This window comes from Macrosteles quadrilineatus, unplaced genomic scaffold (assembly GCF_028750875.1).
Source record: "Macrosteles quadrilineatus isolate MER2022 unplaced genomic scaffold, UCM_ALF_1.0 Scaffold_6__1_contigs__length_79288215, whole genome shotgun sequence".
NCBI classification, from domain to species: Eukaryota; Metazoa; Arthropoda; class Insecta; order Hemiptera; family Cicadellidae; genus Macrosteles; species Macrosteles quadrilineatus.
Window position 1 is genome coordinate 66,406,972 of NW_026542599.1, and position 17,478 is coordinate 66,424,449.

Below are 17,478 nucleotides of genomic sequence, written 5' to 3' on the forward strand. Positions count from 1 at the left end.
GGCTCGTATAGTATACGAGCCTGTAGTGCAAGTGAACCTTCAATATTATTTACGAAGCTCGTATAGACTATGATTTGTAGAGTAAGTGAGCCATGTGTTTTAAGAATTACATATTTGGAGGCTCATTGTGTCAATGATTCGTAGAGTAAGTGAACTCTAACCGCTGGATACAAGCATTGAATATATTCTCAACCACTGATTATAGTGATTATATTGTACAGCTGGGAAATATTACGATTTTCTACAACTGTGATAAAGAGGAAGAGGACCGTTAAAATTCAATACTCCAGCTCAAAACTTTGGAAATCTCATGATTTTTAATATCGTCTTTAATACATTGTAATTGCATATAGTAACAGTTACACTAGTTGTAATATTTTCCAAAGACCAAAAGTAAGATATGCGTCTGTCAGCCTCAGCCATCTTAATCTAAATCTATAATAAAATTTAAGAATTATTGTCGTTGTTTTAGGCAGTGTTTCCATTTGAGGGATAAAAATCCCTTTCTAGGGATATTTAGGGCCTTCGAGGGATTGAAAAGGGATTGAGGGATAACTAGGGATAATCAGCGAAATTGAAGGATTTTTTAGATTTTCTAGGGATTTCAGGCCTTTGACATTATAAAATTGAAATATTGATAAAATAATACATTATGGCTGTATTTCAACAACGTTAAGGATAAAACATACTCCCTTAGTAGATTTCTCATCCTTATGGAACAGCTGAAGACAATTTTATTGTTAGTTCATGTACGGTTTATGTAGAGGTCGTGTTTTGTTTACAATTTGTTTCCCGTTATTACAGCCATTTAAAACCTCGTTTAACCAAATAATACGATCTAATCATAAACAATAACTTGTCCCCTAGTTATATAACCAAACAGTAAAGCACAAATCAAGAAATTAACCCTAAAATAATGGAAACTAAGTTTCATCGACACTAGCGCCTTTGTGTCACGTACATGAACTAGACACGAAAAACGTGCTTCAAAATTTACAATGGGATGAGAAGTCTAGGGCACTTGCAGCGTTGCCAATTCTACTAGGCCGCGGCCTGCCTGGAGTTAAAGATGGCTGTGGTTTTAATGGTACAAAAATGTTTTTTATATAGTATTACTTTATAAATAATTGGGATATTGAAGAATACTATCACCAGTTACCATATTTTAGGTGGCTATACATGATATCCATAGGTATTGCTGCAAAAATAATAAAGTTATCTAGATTTGATGAAGAGGGATAATTGGAGGGATTATTAGAACACGGACTAGGGATAACTAGGGATTTTTTGACGTTGGCCCAGGGATATTTTTTTCTTGCGGATGGAAACACTGGTTTTAGGTTAGTTACTAGTTAGTTTACACTTTGTGTTGTTGTTTACTGGTGTGTTGTGTTGTCTGTTGGTTGGGATGGGTTGATGTTATGGTGATACGGTGATTGGTGAACTCATTCAGTGGTTTTGTGGTGTTTTTTACATTTTGGTTAGTTATTTTTCACCGAAGTGATTAAATAATTACTCTGATGCTTATTCATTATAAGCAACTACAACTTTTTAGTTAACTTACCTGGAGTAATGGAATGATTTAGTTGTAGCCTATTCTCTAAATTTAGTTTTATTTAATGGGGCTGAAACTAATTTCTCTAAGTATTATTTGCTAGGCGTGAAATCAAACCTAAGGGATTTTTTTGTTCTCTAAACAACATTTTCATTGGCACTTTTGAGCACTTTTCTATCAAGGTGAACTTGAGCACTCCATTTAACTTTTAGATAGGCCTGGGCCTACCATTAATGAAACAAATAAAAACTGTTAAAAACAAACAAATGAATCTCAAAACTAATTAATTAATTAAATAAAAAAGAGTTTAACTTAGCGTAAGTTATTCTAGCCTACCCAATACTTAAACTTTTAGACACAGTTTGAAGCTTAAAGCTAAAACAAAAAGTGTGCCATTGTTTCTGACCAACTCTCATAAAAAAGTCCTGAAAATTGAAAATACAAAACCTTTGACTAAGTTAAAAGTCTGTACCGTACATCCAATAGTCAATGGTTAAAATTCTCGTAATTCTCGAACAGTAAGTAGGCCTAAGTTAACTTACAAGTAGGCGTAACTTAAGTTAAGATAGTCACAGTTTACATTAACAGTGTTATTTTTTATTATAGTTTTGGCAACTCCGCAAAATAAGGAATGTTCATATCCAGTTTACAGTGAATAGAATTAAAAATTCATCAAAACTATGAGTTCTTCAGAAGTTAAAGTTAGTGACCCTAAACACAGTGAGAAAGAAGTTCATACAAAAAATACAGTGTTAAAGGATAGCAGTGGTTGGGATACAATCGGCCGTCTTTCAACTTTAAAGCGAAACCTCAAAACATTGTCTGCTCACACCACAAAAAAACCTCCAGACGAAAACAAAAGTAAGTGTATTTTTTTACTACAATAGCCCTCCCATAGTCCAGCTTTACTGTAGTCTAACACTCCTCATAACTTAAACTTCAGTTTCCCCTGTTTTCTTCCGTAAGCCTGTTCCTTTTATGCCTAAAATGCATAATTCTAATAGGGAGAATAAGTGTCATAATTATATTTATTCTTATCACTTTTAGCTTATCAAATTTCCCTATATGAATGAAGCTATCTTATTAAGCAAGTTACCATAGGTAGCATGGTTATTTTATTTTCATTCCTTTGGCCAAGGCCAATTAATTACCTTAATTACCTACTTTGTCACCAAGACCAGCGATGCTGGATAGGTTGTGTCAATACTATTTACATACCTATTACTAAAAACAAAAACTTTTCTCTTTAGATAAAAACTTTTATGTCATAACTTAACGGTGATGCACCCACACTTTCAAAAAAATCTTTCAGGCTATAATATGGCCTATCTTTTAGCCATGTCTTCAGGGCAGTGCTAAATTTAGGAGGTTCCAGGTTCTTCAGTGTTGGGGTAGACTATTGTAGATCCTGAGTGCCATGGTCGGGTATGATTTTTTTGTTTTTGAGAGTCTGCAGAAAGGGATGTCTATTTCATTGTTACGTTTGGTTTGATGTGCATGTATTGTACCGTACTTCTTGTAGGGAAATTTAATAGTTTGTCTTTAACATTTGGGAAAATGTACCTATTTGTTTCGTCCTTTATTAAGATATTATAAAGAAACACCTTTTTTCCGTTCCCCGTAGCAGCAAACGTTAAATCTAACTTAATTTTTTTTATATTGGTACCGGTAGTAAATTAGGCCCTACCTAGCCTAAAACTTTTTGAGGGCTATTGGAAATATTTTAGATAAAATCCAATAAAATGAATTGAAATTCGCTTAGTCTGCAAAAATTACCAGGTGTCTTAATTAGTATTTGCCAGTGGTAAAGTTCCCTATAGGCCTACAATCATTGTTGCGTTAAAGCTGCGTTTAAACACAAGGCTAGTGGGTGTGCAGGTTACTTCTCCAGGTAACTTTTTGAAATAGGTACATTAGGAGGCAAGTACTGTAGGCGAGAGTTAAGAAGTCCTCTTAGCCCTGGCCTATTCTAAAAATGCAGGCGCTTGCTACTCGACATCTAGGCGTGCCAGGCGGGTTACTCATGTTCCATGCGGCAGTCAGGGCTCACATCCACTGCGTTAAAACCAAAAGAGCACATTGCAAATACTGCGCGGCAACATACAAACATTGCTGCATATCAATCTGGCTCAGAGGACTTCTTAACTCTCGCCTACAGTAACCTGCCTGCTCTACTGGCCTGCTGTAAACACAGCTTATATGTGGCGTGGTGTGGTAGCGGCGGTACACGTTGTTAAAAAGGTTGTGGTGTGTGGAGCCAGTAGAGGTATCAGCCAACCTCGGTCACTTCTTCTGAAGGAGTCCCCTCTAGTCACTGAACCGTCTCTATATGACATTGTCCACACTCCAGGGATAGCTGAGCTCAGCCATATTGAGACAAAGTCCAAGGTCACAGGATTTGTAGGCCCAGACCAAGTTAGGGATTCCCTGAAGCTCTGGTGATCAACATTCCCTGCTGGTGTACCTCGTAAACCTGGCATGGCCCGAGATGATCTCTCGCTTTCTATTGTGCATGATTTGGTACAGGCTGCTGTAGAAGTCGCAGCCAAGGCTCTCATTGGAATCATATCAAATCATTTAGCACAGTGCCTATTGCTGCCGAAGTGCTTAAGAAAGCCGGAGTATATGATCCTAACAGGCTGTTTGGAGTCACTAATATCGTTCGAGCCAACACTTTCATTGCCGAAGCTAAGGGTCTGGACCCCAAGGCTATGAATGTGCCTGTGATTGGTGACACTCCGGGGTGATCATCATCCCTCTCATTTCTCAATGCACCCCTGCTGTGTCCTTCCCCACTATTTCGCCAAAAAACACTATTTCGTCCAATTTGCCCTGTGGAGACAACAAAATGAAACAGTAAATCGGCCCTGGGCCCAAGTTGTGCCACCTATGGTAATAACTACTTCCCTATAGGAAAATTGGCTAAAAACTAGTCTTTGCCCGTTATAACTGAACCATAATATTCTAACCTCAAGTACGGTATTGCAGTATTCAGCTTTTAGATTAAATTACTTAGGCCTAACTTGTTAGTCTCTATGACAGAGTAGTGTGGGTTTTGAATTGGACTTGGAATACTATTAAGACGTTCATGTCGGCTAGAGATTTTTGTTGTATTGTACATATAAATTTGCCACAAATCAGTAACAAACAATATACCAAATGTAAATTTAAGGTTTGCTGCAATATAATCTTGTTTTAATTATTACATGGGAGGTTAAGGGTAATCACAATTCACAATCAAGCCAAGTGGGCCACAGATTCTCAATTCTCACACTTGCCAAATCATCGACTATTTCGGTTCCGAGGCTGTGTTTACCAAACAAGTGTTGTTTATCTCCTATAAAAACCATTCTCAAAGTTTTGCGTGAAATTTTCACTATTTTACTGCATACATAATTCATTTTTACCGGTGTAAAATGAAAATGGTATTACAAGTACCGGTAGTTGGTTGGCTATACAGGGTGAATCAGACCTCTTCACTTCTGGCTATACAGCCGCTTCAAAGTGTAACTCACTGACTTATCAGGAATTCAAATGTTTACCCACTTCTAGGATAGCTAGGGAACTGAATTTTTTTGGTAGTGGTCCGTCTAGGTCCCAAACCACCCACAAAATCCCCAAAAGTTACCTTTTCAAATCTTAACCCCCCCCCCGCAAAAATCCCTTAAATCCCCCTTTAATTTGAAAAAAAACAGTTTTTTTAACGGATATAGCTCGAAAACTGTAAGAGCTAGCAAAGATTTGAAAGAATTTTCATGTTCAGGAATTAGATTTTCTACAAGACACTTATTGAAGTTTTTCGATAATCGCATCCCTTCACCTTCAAAAAACGCCCTACTTCTAAGATTTGTAAAATGTCATGGATTTCGACGTGTTTTTAATTTTTTTAATATTTATTGGACATATATTTGTAGGCTACTTTTAATTATCAATATCCTAACATTGAAAGAAAAGTGCCTAAAGTCACATTTAAAAACTGTGACCCACTAACACAATTTTAAATGGCGGATTTTCAATAAGGAATCCTCGTTTTTTAACGCTTGTTGGACCAGACCTTGATGCACGGGTGGTCTGATTCACCCTAGTATAAAATTTCTTATAGCCAACATTTATGGGAAAATCCCAAGTTCTTTTCCTTAACTGCGGAGTAAGTGGTTTTTTCACCATCGTATGGGAAGCCTTTTTCGAGCGGTACAACTGCATAATAGGTCAGTTGGTGTCGGCGTATTATCACAGTTCCGGCGGAAGTTGGTGAACCCACGGCCTTCTGCATCCCTGTCCTAATCAGCCCGTCTATCGTGATCACTGAGTATTTACCAGTGGTGGGAAAATAACACAAAATGACGACAAGGGTGCAAACTAGCCTTGCAAATGCCAAAATTGATTTACTGTATTTTCAACAATTTTCAACACCCGTTGAAAAGAGTTAAAGAACCACCACATGAGTTAAAGAACAATTGAATCAATAGAAGCAATGCAAAGATGAGCTACGAATACTTAGCCCATTGCCGCCGGACTATTTTGTTACTTAAATTAATAGTTTTAGGTTATGTCCTTTATGTCTTTTATCGTATTTCAATGGTTAATCATGGTTAATCCTCTGAAACAACATTTTATATAAATACCTTATAATGTTAAAGAGTTCTACTTATTTTAGTCTAAACTATACACTCAGAAGATGATTGTTTCAATCAAAACAGAATGGAGAAAATATTCGTGGAATGGTTAAGGTGGAAACAATGGAAAATTACGAAGAAACTTCACGTGTCCGTTACTTAAGCTGCGGTTTTCTGTTGACAAACAACTGGTTAGATATCCATCTACAAACCGTTAGACATGTTTGAAAACAACGAGGTGGTATGACAATATTGATAGTCTACAATTACCATGAAACAGTGGACATTTTTATCTTCTTGCGAAGGTCGTCAAAAGGCGTAAAAAACATGCACACATAGTCACAAACACGAAACACGGACATTTAACATTAAAGACGCGGCCGAAATTATTGCGACGACTCATCCCCGGCGAAGGTATAGGTATATAGAAGGTATAGTGGTTGAGTCTAGCTAGACTATACCTTCGCCGGGGATGAGTCGTCGCAATAATTTCGGCCGCGTCTTTAATGTTAAATGTCCGTGTTTCGTGTTTGTAACTGTGTTTGTGCATGTTTTTTACGCCTTTTGACGACCTTCGCAAGAAGATAAAAATGTTTTGACATCCTGATCGGCCTGATGAAGATCCCTATTGCGGATAGAAATTGGTTGCCGTGAGCAACATTTTGGATAACTTTTATGCAGGTATTTAAACCACTTTATTGAAATATATTTACGCCGCACTACACTTAAGTGTTCTACTTTACAAGTGTGTTCTATGTTTAAATAAAACAACTATCTTAACAATACTTCTCAAATCACCTCCTTTTCGAGTGTGAAGATCTTTCTTTTTGCTATTCACGTTCAATCGTCCCTACATTTCCTCTTTAATTAGTTCTTTTCCACCGCTTCCTAGATCATTTCTCAATTAGCGACTTCGCACGTAGCGAGTTCTTCTTTGGGAATATTCCATTTACATTTATTGCTGTATCGACAGTTTCCATTACTTCTTCTTCGGCTCTAACTGGGTATGTTTGATTATCCTAGCTTCTGGTAATATATAGTTTACAATGGGGTATTTTAGCTCGTACTACATACTGCCTTAAGATTTATTTATCGTTGTATCAACCGATGACAATTTTAAGGCATGTTTCTTTTCATAGAGGGGTTAGAGGTTTGATATTTATTTTCTAGTATGCTAACAGTGAACTACTATTACGGTACGATAAAATTAACCCATGTATATGTAAACTTACGTTCTCTGGGAGACGGGCGGCGTCGTCCTGTAATCAAGCTACTTGGAGGTCACGAATTGTGGATATTTATAGGCATGCACTGTGGATGCGATACTCCCTGGTGTGGATTAACGTCCGTACGAGTGAATACTACAGTACAAGATCGCGCCACTTATCTTACACTCATCTCCATTCATACTTGGCTTAAAATACCTACTTTGTAGGGCCGCCATTTAATAAGAAAGTATTAAAGTATTATTATTACCTATTTAAGTGCACACTGTTAAATATACCCTGAAATATATGAGAATCTTTTTTTTTCATCGCAGCCAACTTAAACCATGCTTAAACGTAACCTGATGTAAAATAAACATTAAAATGGGTATTTTTCAATTGAAGACGTGATCAGAAACTACTGTGTAATGTATTATTTAATTACTTTCCTATGATACTTTTATCGTGAGAGTAAGCAGTGTTGAATCTTTGTAGTGTTTCCTCACATGTGCGATGCTCGGGTGACGTCACAGTCTTGCCCTTTTTTGAATCGTCTGCGGCGAGGTCATTCGCTTATTCAATCTAATGTTTTATTTATTCCATTGAAATTGCTAACACTCCTTTCAGCTTCGCAGACGTATTGTTTCTTCAATGTAAATTTACAGGTCTGGAGTTTATCCTGTCCCATACTCTAATCCGAGAGCTATGTCTATTTCCGTCTGTTTCTGTCTGTTTCTGTCTGTTTCTGTCTGTCTGTCTGTCAGTAATGTATAGCCTATCACAAAATACGGCGGAAGGATTTTGACTAAATTTTGTAATTAGGGACTTTTCACTATAGCCCTAAAAACGTGATTATCCATAGTTCCGATCAAATACTGATTATTTCACTTAGCCCTCTCACACCAATACTTGACCTTATATAGTCCTGGCCGAAGTTCTGAGGCATTCCAAGTAAACTAATTAAATCTGGGGGTTTAATTGGCATTAAACTATTACCATGTGCTAAATCCCAATGGAAAAACAGACAGAATCCCAATTTCTTTAGAAGTAGTAGTGAAAAGCGAAAAATCATTGTCACTACTGTAATATGATTTTGTCATATTTTTATCTGCTGTCATTGATGAGAGTAGGGGTCGAACAACGGGTTTCAATGACTAGAGGGGGACAAATTCTGTGCGAGTCACTTACTTATTCAAGATCAAAAAAGTGTATCTTATTTTTGTTTAGTTGCATACTTTTATATTACAGAGTTGTTATAATTTCAGCGATCAAATGTCCATGGTATGAAATAAAAATGTTTTTCGTACATAAAATGTCTGTATACGATATTGTTTAAACGATTAAAAAAACAATTTATAACAACCGAGGCCTCCGGTAAGCGGTACTTTTATCGGGTTTTACTCCGGTCGGGATTTTTATACAGTTTTGTATTCAGTTGTTCCAATAAAGATACTAATCAAGAGTTATGATGGAATATGGTTAATCTATGGTTGTATGTGTTCTGCATCTCCCCATTGCTCTGATTCGTAACATCTGAAGTTTGACTAGTTTCGTCAGCTGCCTGTTGCGTATCAGTGTTGCCACACAACGGAAATGTAACTTCTGTTTCTCCATTATACTGATTCGGTTCATATTCTTCCAATGGGACGCGCTGTTGGTCGGGGGAGGATGTTTGGTTACGTCATGCAGTAATTCTGGGACATTGTCTTAAGTTGCGGCGAACAACGCATAAATTTGTTGTATGCTACTACCATATGAAATACCCCAGACGCAGCAAACCTACAGACAAAGCGAATTTCAATTTGCATTAATTGATTTAACATTAAATTGATGTATATAATATTAGGTTTAATGAGTGAGTCCCTAGGATTACTGATACAGTGAGGCTAATAAAGTGCGTTTTTAGTAAAATCTTAATAGCTAAGTATAAAATAAATATATTTGCCAAGTTTGGTAAAAATATATCCATAAACAAGCAAACTATCACAGTTTACTTATTATCTATAAGAATGACATGGGAATTTTAAATTTACAATTTTTGAATTTTATCCGTAACCAATAACTATACAAAAACACTTCATTATAGGCCTAGGCTACTGAATTATTTGTTTTTAAGCTCTTCAAGATAGTATGGATATTTAAAATTGGAAACTTTAATATTTTGAGGGTCAAGTATCGAGAAAATCCAATTTTTACCCCACAAATCCTCCAATTAAACCCCCGTTTCCATGATCCGATCACGCTGGTTCGCGAACTCGTTCGAGTAAACGTACGTTTGTACAAAATTTCATTAAAATCGGATAATTTTTGCTCGAGTTATGAATTTGAACAGACGGCGTTTTTGGCCTCTGGAGACATGAAAACGAAAAAGTAAATCGGTCCCGGGTCCAGGTCTTACCATGAGACCTACAGTAATAGCTTATAAATTCCCTATTGGGAAATTTTCTAAAACTAGTTTAACCTACAGCTCAGACAAAAGTTGGAACTACAAGATATTTCAATATATTGATTGATGGTTGGTTTACCAGTTGTATGATAGTTCACTTCCTTCATTGATAACTCGATATCACTATTGGGTAACTTAACTCATTGAACTGATAAGGACTATAATCATAGTTTACAAGATTGCTTAATATCGTATATTATTGAATGAGCCACTTCCGTTGTCCTTTATCTTTTTTATGAATGAATACATTTTGACATAATTTTAATTTAAGATTGCACTTTATCGATAATTTTAGCCTCTGGATTGTTTATATATAATTAATTGATAATGTAAGGTCTTACCTTGGCAATCCTATTATTGTATTGTACTATCCGATATTAATTTCGGACCCGAAGGTCCATCTTCAGTCGGAGTCTAGGTAGACCAAATATTTGTAGGCCTACAGTAGTACGTAGAATCCACCCGATGGGTTATGTATCACAGTAGTATCACAGACAATATAATACTTTGTCTGTGGTAGTGGTAGTATACATTTAACACATTACAAGTTACAGTCTACACGAAAATGGTACAAAGATAATGACAAAAACTACTGACATTTGACAGAACCATTTTCGTGTCGACTGTAATTTGTATTGTGTTAAATGTGAATATACTGTACTACTATCTACGAAACCCATCGGGTGGGTTCTACTACAAATATTTGGTCTACCTAGACTCCGACTGAAGATGGATCTTCGGGCCCGAAATTAATATCTGATACAGTAGTACAATACAATAATAGGATTGCCAAGGTAAGACCTTACATTATCAATTAATTGCACTTTAAACAACAAAACGTAACCATTGACTTATGATCCTTTTTATTACATTGTATCATATTCAACCTGTTTTCGTGTTTCTCATCCGGCCAAAAAACTTCGGTTTGTGATTTTTTCGATTTATATATTTGTTTTTTTTTTTACTTAAGTTTGGTGTAAGAAATTGTTGTCTGATTATTTTGGAATGGTTTTTGTTTTTGCACGTACTGTATTTCAATGTGCTTCCGCACTTGTATTCTCTACAGTTCTATTTACGTGATGGTTACTGAGTCTGACCCCTGTTGCAGTCTGCTTATTAGACACACTCCAGTTTACCAGAGCACAACGCACCATGTTATGTATACTTTATAGCGCTTGAAATTGCTAGTAACATATGTGAAAACCGTACGAGATCTAAATGAGGAAAGCTGATTCAAATCTGAACCATGTTGATGGATTACATACCATCTTTGACTATTAATACAACATACCATAATAACTTTGTGCTCGCAATTTGTTTAATTCACTTACAGTGTAGACAATGTGATTGACTTTGAATTCATACTTGTAAAGTCTGAACCTTATGACGTCTAACGCTTTTAACATATTATAGGGTTACACTACTAAACATTTGATTTTTTGTTAGTTTACTGTTAAAACACAAGTTTTAGTTTGCAAATAGTTCTAATAGATTGCTGTAGCAATAGAAAAATACCCCCGCCGCAGCAAATCTGCATAATAAGCTAATTTCAATTTGTCCGATTTTCTAGGCTTAAATAATTCAATAAATATGACACTTATTCCCCATTACATTTAACGAGTATTTAGGTTTGCTGCTACGGGGAGGATTAAAAGTGTTATTTTGACATAGTAAGAGTACATATCTGGGGACATTAAAACGAAAAAGTAAATCGGGCCTGGGCCCTGGACTTACCGTGCCACCTACTACGTCCCTATAGGGGAATTCGCTAAAATTTAAATTAGGCCGACCTGTAAAAAAATATATTTTTTCAACAAGTGATCGTTACGGAAAGCATCACAGTTCTTTGCTCTGAGATTATCAAGAATACGCTACTTGTAATTTTTCTATTAAACAACCTTTCTTTAAGTCCCCTTTAATAACTCCAGCGTTTGTTGTATAGTGTATATAGAGATTGATTGTCCAGTACCTTCGGGTTTTGTCCTCGCGAACACCTGTTAACTCTTTTGTAACACACGCAATGGTTATGCAAGTTCCAGCTACGTAGTGCATGATTTACGCAATGTTATCCTCCGAGGCGTGCGTGAGCGCATGAGCTCAGAGTGATAAATATTTAACAGTTTGGCTGATTCGTCGTCTCGATAATTCTAGCGGGTTCGTCTTGATCGTTTAACTTGAACTAGTGGTGAAAAGAGTCTTTTTAGGTCTAAGTAATGAAATTACTATTATAGTCTGTTTGATGGAACCTTTCACATGACTCCTGACCCTTCGTATACTTAGAACTGACCATCCAGTCCCCAGGTTGACTGTAACTCAACCCCAGGAGAGTCAGGAGACAGGTTACATAATACATACTATAGTAGCGTCTAGTTGGTGACCATTTTAATGTCTCTAAAAAAGAGATAAAAAATTTATCGCTGAAGAAAAACCAATTGACGCTACACAGCGAATTATCACCTGCCTAATATTAGATGTTAATCTAAAATGGCTCTTTTCGGCACTAAAGTCTGTATGATACTAGATTTGTCATAGTTTGTATAGGCTAGGCTTATTGACTAATGTTTGGACGTGCTCCTAGAATGTACTTCTATATTTTTTAACCAGTCTATCCCGGAATTGTTTTTCACATTACTTAGGCTTGTTAATGAGGTTGCGTCATACTTAGATAAAATCCATTGGTGTTTGGTGTGATTAGAACCCGGGACCGCATTACACGACCAGAATTATAATGACGTTTGGACGTTTATACACAAGTAGCATTTTCTTAACACGTTCATATGCAAAAGTGTAAAATTACGACGAAAAGGCACTACTACTAGCACTGAATCAGTTCTAATATCGATATTGTTTATGTTTAGATATTTTGTTTTGGACTCGTTCCCAGGATGCACTGCGGCTTTGAGGATTGTTGTAGTGTGAAGCCCATCTGTGTGTCACGGCCTTGGGGGCCCCCTGTACCCCCCTTGTCCCCCCTTGTCCCCCCTGAGCCCCCCTCAGCTGTTTGACCCACGCGTAGTGTCGTCGATTAGCATAATTGTGTCAACCGCAGCCGCCTGCTGGTTGTATGCGACCAGAATTCATACAGCAATCTCCTTCCGAAATATTCTATATTAGGATTAGTCCACTATTAGAAACATGCTATTGTAGCTTCTGTCTTGTTTCCATTTCAACTTGAGGACATTGCGGTTACGAGTAGTTCGATTATATTGTAAAATAGTCTCACTTTATTCCACATTTGAAATCCATAAGACTTCATCTGATTTTAAAATTGTTGTCAAACTACCTAGTAAACATTTTGGAATGAATTGCATACATGTCTAGAATACTACACTGTTTTTGTACACTATGAACTATTCGATTGTCCTGTTTAGAAAAAAACACTTGTTGATATATAAAGTCTACAGTTAGAAATCATCTACAATATCATTCATCATATCATCATATCATTAGAAATATACTCTATCATCTAGCCTCTGTTTTGTACCTACATCAACATAAGGATATAACGCTTGTATTCGTCTTCGTAATAAGTGTTTGTTGTTGACTCAATGCTTATCTTCTGTGTTTTAGCGAGTACAAAAATAGCTGACTGCTTTTCAAGTGTAGCCTAAACGGCTCTAATGGATGTAAATGAATGTTTTAAATTCTCTACTTCCTACCCGTTCCTACCTCGTTTAACTTATAAAGCTGCATTTTCGCAATAGATATATATATATATATATATATATATATATATATATATCTATATATTAAACGTACCTGGGGACCGAGCCATAGCTCGGTAGTTTATTTACATTGTACCCCTATACCGAGTAATCTTCAGTGTAATCTTTGCTCAATAGTATCAACTGATGTTTTTCCCTTGTATACTGTATTTTGTAATTTCCTAGTATACTGTAGATGGCATGTTATAAACACATGTTACACATGTTATTTTGTTCAACTAACTAAATTTTGAAATGTGTTATGTAGCGAAATACAAGTTTTCCTGAGGTAGTGGTTGACACCAATCACGTTTTATGGCTATAGGTCTGTAATTCCAAAATTTTGTCAAAACCCTTCCGCTGGATTTCGAACAGACAGACAAACGGACATAGCTCGTAGAGTAGAATATGATGTAGGATAGGATTTATTAAGCTGCAGTTTAGAACAAAATAAATATATTATTTAAATTTTTAACATATTGGTATGGCTAGTTTGGTAACGTGTAGTTTACACATGGAGAATACAAGTGTATTTCAGAAGCAAGCTATTCAAGGTCACTTTTGTTCCAAATCCGTGCACTATCAGTGTGAGATCGCTATATCGCTGCCTCACTATCAGCACGATATCGCTAAGACGTTGTTGTACTGTCAATATCACAACCTTTGGCGGCAAAGACACCAAAGTCGAGAATTGAATCAGGGTTTGAGTTTTGGGTAACCCCCGAAACCCAGACAAGTTTTTGAAGTGATGTCAGTGTGTGTTTGTGGATTTGTACAGAGCTACAGACTATGGTTCGATTTGGTGGAATTTGGTCTGTTGGTATATATCCAGGCGGGGTTTTCCCTTTTTACTTTCTCCCTCTATACCAATAGTATATGGAGTGAGTATTGTTTTCGTCAAAATTTTCGAGTTTGAGTTTTGAGTGGATATATTCGTTTTGGGCCCCCCTGGACAAAAAAAGTTTCGAAGTGATGTATGTGTGTCTGGATGTGTACAGAGCTCCAGTACACCTGTGGTCCGATTTTGATGAAATTTGGTAGGTATATAGGTACTAATCCATGATATCTCCGGGCGTTTTAAATTTTTTTTTAAATTTTGATTAATAATGTTGATTTTCCCATAAAAACCCATAAAAAGACGGAAAAATCAGATTTTCTCTAAAATGGCCCTAACGATTTTGATAAAAATTTAGTATGTTGTAGCCAATTCTGAACAATCTGGTACAACTCCCTTTTTTGTAAAAATTGTGGTTGAAAAGTTAATGCAACTCTAGTGAATTTCATAGTTACTCACACCGCTTACCCAAAAGGCTGTTGACAAGGTAATGGGAGAGAGTAGGTTTTATATTACTGATGCAGTTCATAAAAAAATATTTTGTTAAATCATATCTCTGCTAGTTTAAGTAGAAAACTAAATTTAATTTCTTCATGTTCACTTATTTAATATTATACCTTCGATTATTTAAATTCATTTATATAAGTGAATAGTTTTTTATATTTATGTTTTAGAGGTTACGTGGTAGAGAGTACTTGCAAGTCCTAACTTCGCCTCTTAAATACAGTAAAGACATTTTTAATTTAATTTCATTTCATTTCATTTCAAGTACAGAAGAACCTTGATAACAAGACTCTCATAGGGATTATAATATAAGACTTGTTATCAAGGTTGAATTCTTATCGAGGTTTACAATAACATGTGTTTAGGAGTAAAATCATTTCAAGGGGATTTGAAAACGACCCTTGTTATCAAGGGTGTCTTGTTATCGAGGGTCTTGTTATCAAGGTTCTAGGTAGTAGTTTGAGTTTCCGATTCTGTAAACTACAAAGCCAGTACACAAGCTACATCTGTCTGGCGACGCGGGAACTATTTGCTCACAGTCGAGTTTCAGTACGGTTTTGTCTGTTTGCTTTTAATTTCGCTAACATTCTTGGCAAGAGGTTATATCCGAAACACTCCGCGCAGTTGTGCGTCCGTTGTGTTGTGAATTTAATGACGTAAACGACGTTTTTCGTCTCCCGTGATCTTGTTTGTTTACAAATGTCGGGAACACTGTTGAGGAAGAACGCAGTACGGAGGAAGCGAATCGGTGAGTGTTAACATTTGGAGAAAAAAATCATTGAGAGTTCAACCATATATCAAACACGATTCATTGTTGACTTTTCTATCTTTTAGATAAGTTCAAACCCATTTTACGATAGACTTCAATATGACGGTTTTGTACTAGGCCCTATCTGTTTATTAGCGAATTTCCCTATAGGGAAGTAGCTATTACCGTAGGTGGCACGGTAAGACCTAGACCCGGGACCGATTTACTTTTTCATTTTGATGTTCCCAGAGGCCAAAAACACCATTCGTTCAAATTTTTATATATGTATAAATATATATATATATTACTAAGCAAATCAAAATACCACAGTACCCTAAAAACATTTTATTTTATATTATGTTTTTAGGGTACTGTGGTATTTTGATTTGCTTAGTAACATTTAAAGTAGCCCTCATTGATGTATACAATAACAATATATATATATATATATATATATATATATATATATATACGTCCGTGAACGCGATAACTTGAGTAATTTTTGTCCGATTTTGATGAAATTTGGTTTAAAGGTGTAAAGCGGGATAAACTTGAATGAGTTCGCGAACCAGCATGATCGGACCATGGGAACGGGGCTTTACGGGGGGTTTTATGGGGTAAAAATTGGTTTTTCTCACTTTTAACCCTCAAAACACAAAATTTCCCAATTTCTCTTTAGACCTTTTTAAAGAGCTTAAAAAAACAATTAATTTAGTATATAAAAGTATTTTTGTTCGGTTAATAGTAACGGAGAAAATAAAAAAAATTGTAAATTTAAAATTCCCATGTTATTTTTATGGAGAATACTGTCAAATGTTGTAGTTTGCTTGTTTATGGATATATTTTGTATTTTGATCAAATTTATTTATTTTGTACTAAGCTATCAATATTTTTACAAAAAAACACACTTTATTAGTTTCCTTGTAGCAGCAAACCTAGGTACTGGTTAAACCTAATGTTATTAAAATATATTTAATTGAAAATCAATTAAGACAAATGGAAATTCGCTTAGTCGGCAGGTTTGCTGCGGCGGGGGTATCGTAATTTAACATATTTGAACCAAAGAAAACAATATAATTTTATACCTCAGATTGTCTGATTAGGATGAGAGGTCTTCGCACTGTTTTCAAGCAATGCGTCCATTTGAATTAACTAGTCGAATGCACCACTCATAGAGTAAGTTCTAGTAAAAAACTGTCTTAGTATCAATCAATCAATCAAATCATTTATTTTAGTCAGACAATATACATTGTATTACAAATGTCAACTGAAATTACTTCTAAATATAAACAATAATATAATGCAAATGAAATACAGTAACAAAACTGGCACTATAACACTGATAACACATAAAAGTAATAATTACAGAGCAGGTGTACTAAGCTTCAGACTTTGTTTTTTGTTTTTAGCGAATTTCCCTATAGGGAAGTAGCTATTACCGTAGGTCTCATGGTAAGACTTAGGCCCGGGACCGATTTACTTTTTCATTTTAATGTCCCCAGAGGCCAAAAACACCATTCGTTCAAATTTTTATATATGTATATATATATATATAGATATATATATATATATATATAGATTTATATATATATATATGTGTCCGTGAACACGATAACTTGAGTAATTTTTATCCGATTTTGATGAAATTTGGTTTGAAGGTGTAAGGCGGGATAAACTTGAATGAGTTCGCGATCCAGCATGATCGGTCCATGGGAACAGGGTTTTATGGGGGGTTTTATGGGGTAAAAATTGGTTTTTCTCACTTTTTACCCTCAAAACACAAAATTTCCCAATTTTTCTCTAAACCTTCTTAAAGAGCTTAAAAAAACAAACAATTCAGTATATCAAAGTGTTTTTGTACGGTT

The 17,478-nt window shown here is 35.8% G+C and overlaps 1 protein-coding gene and 1 pseudogene across 2 annotated transcripts in view; both read left to right on the forward strand.

Annotated features, from left to right (window-relative positions):
• The first annotated feature begins 1,371 nt into the window (after nt 1–1,371).
• LOC128996358 (protein disabled) overlaps nt 1,372–17,478 on the forward strand; it is a 40,993-nt gene continuing 24,886 nt past the window's right edge. For both annotated transcript variants that reach the window (XM_054421637.1, XM_054421639.1), the window contains exons 1-2: nt 1,372–1,480; nt 2,162–2,416. In XM_054421637.1, the coding sequence (XP_054277612.1) occupies nt 2,236–2,416 (181 nt within the window). In that variant the 5' untranslated portion in view covers nt 1,372–1,480; nt 2,162–2,235. The remainder of the gene's footprint in view (nt 1,481–2,161; nt 2,417–17,478) is intronic.
• Nucleotides 3,755–4,415, forward strand: LOC128996184 (malate dehydrogenase, mitochondrial-like; annotated as a pseudogene).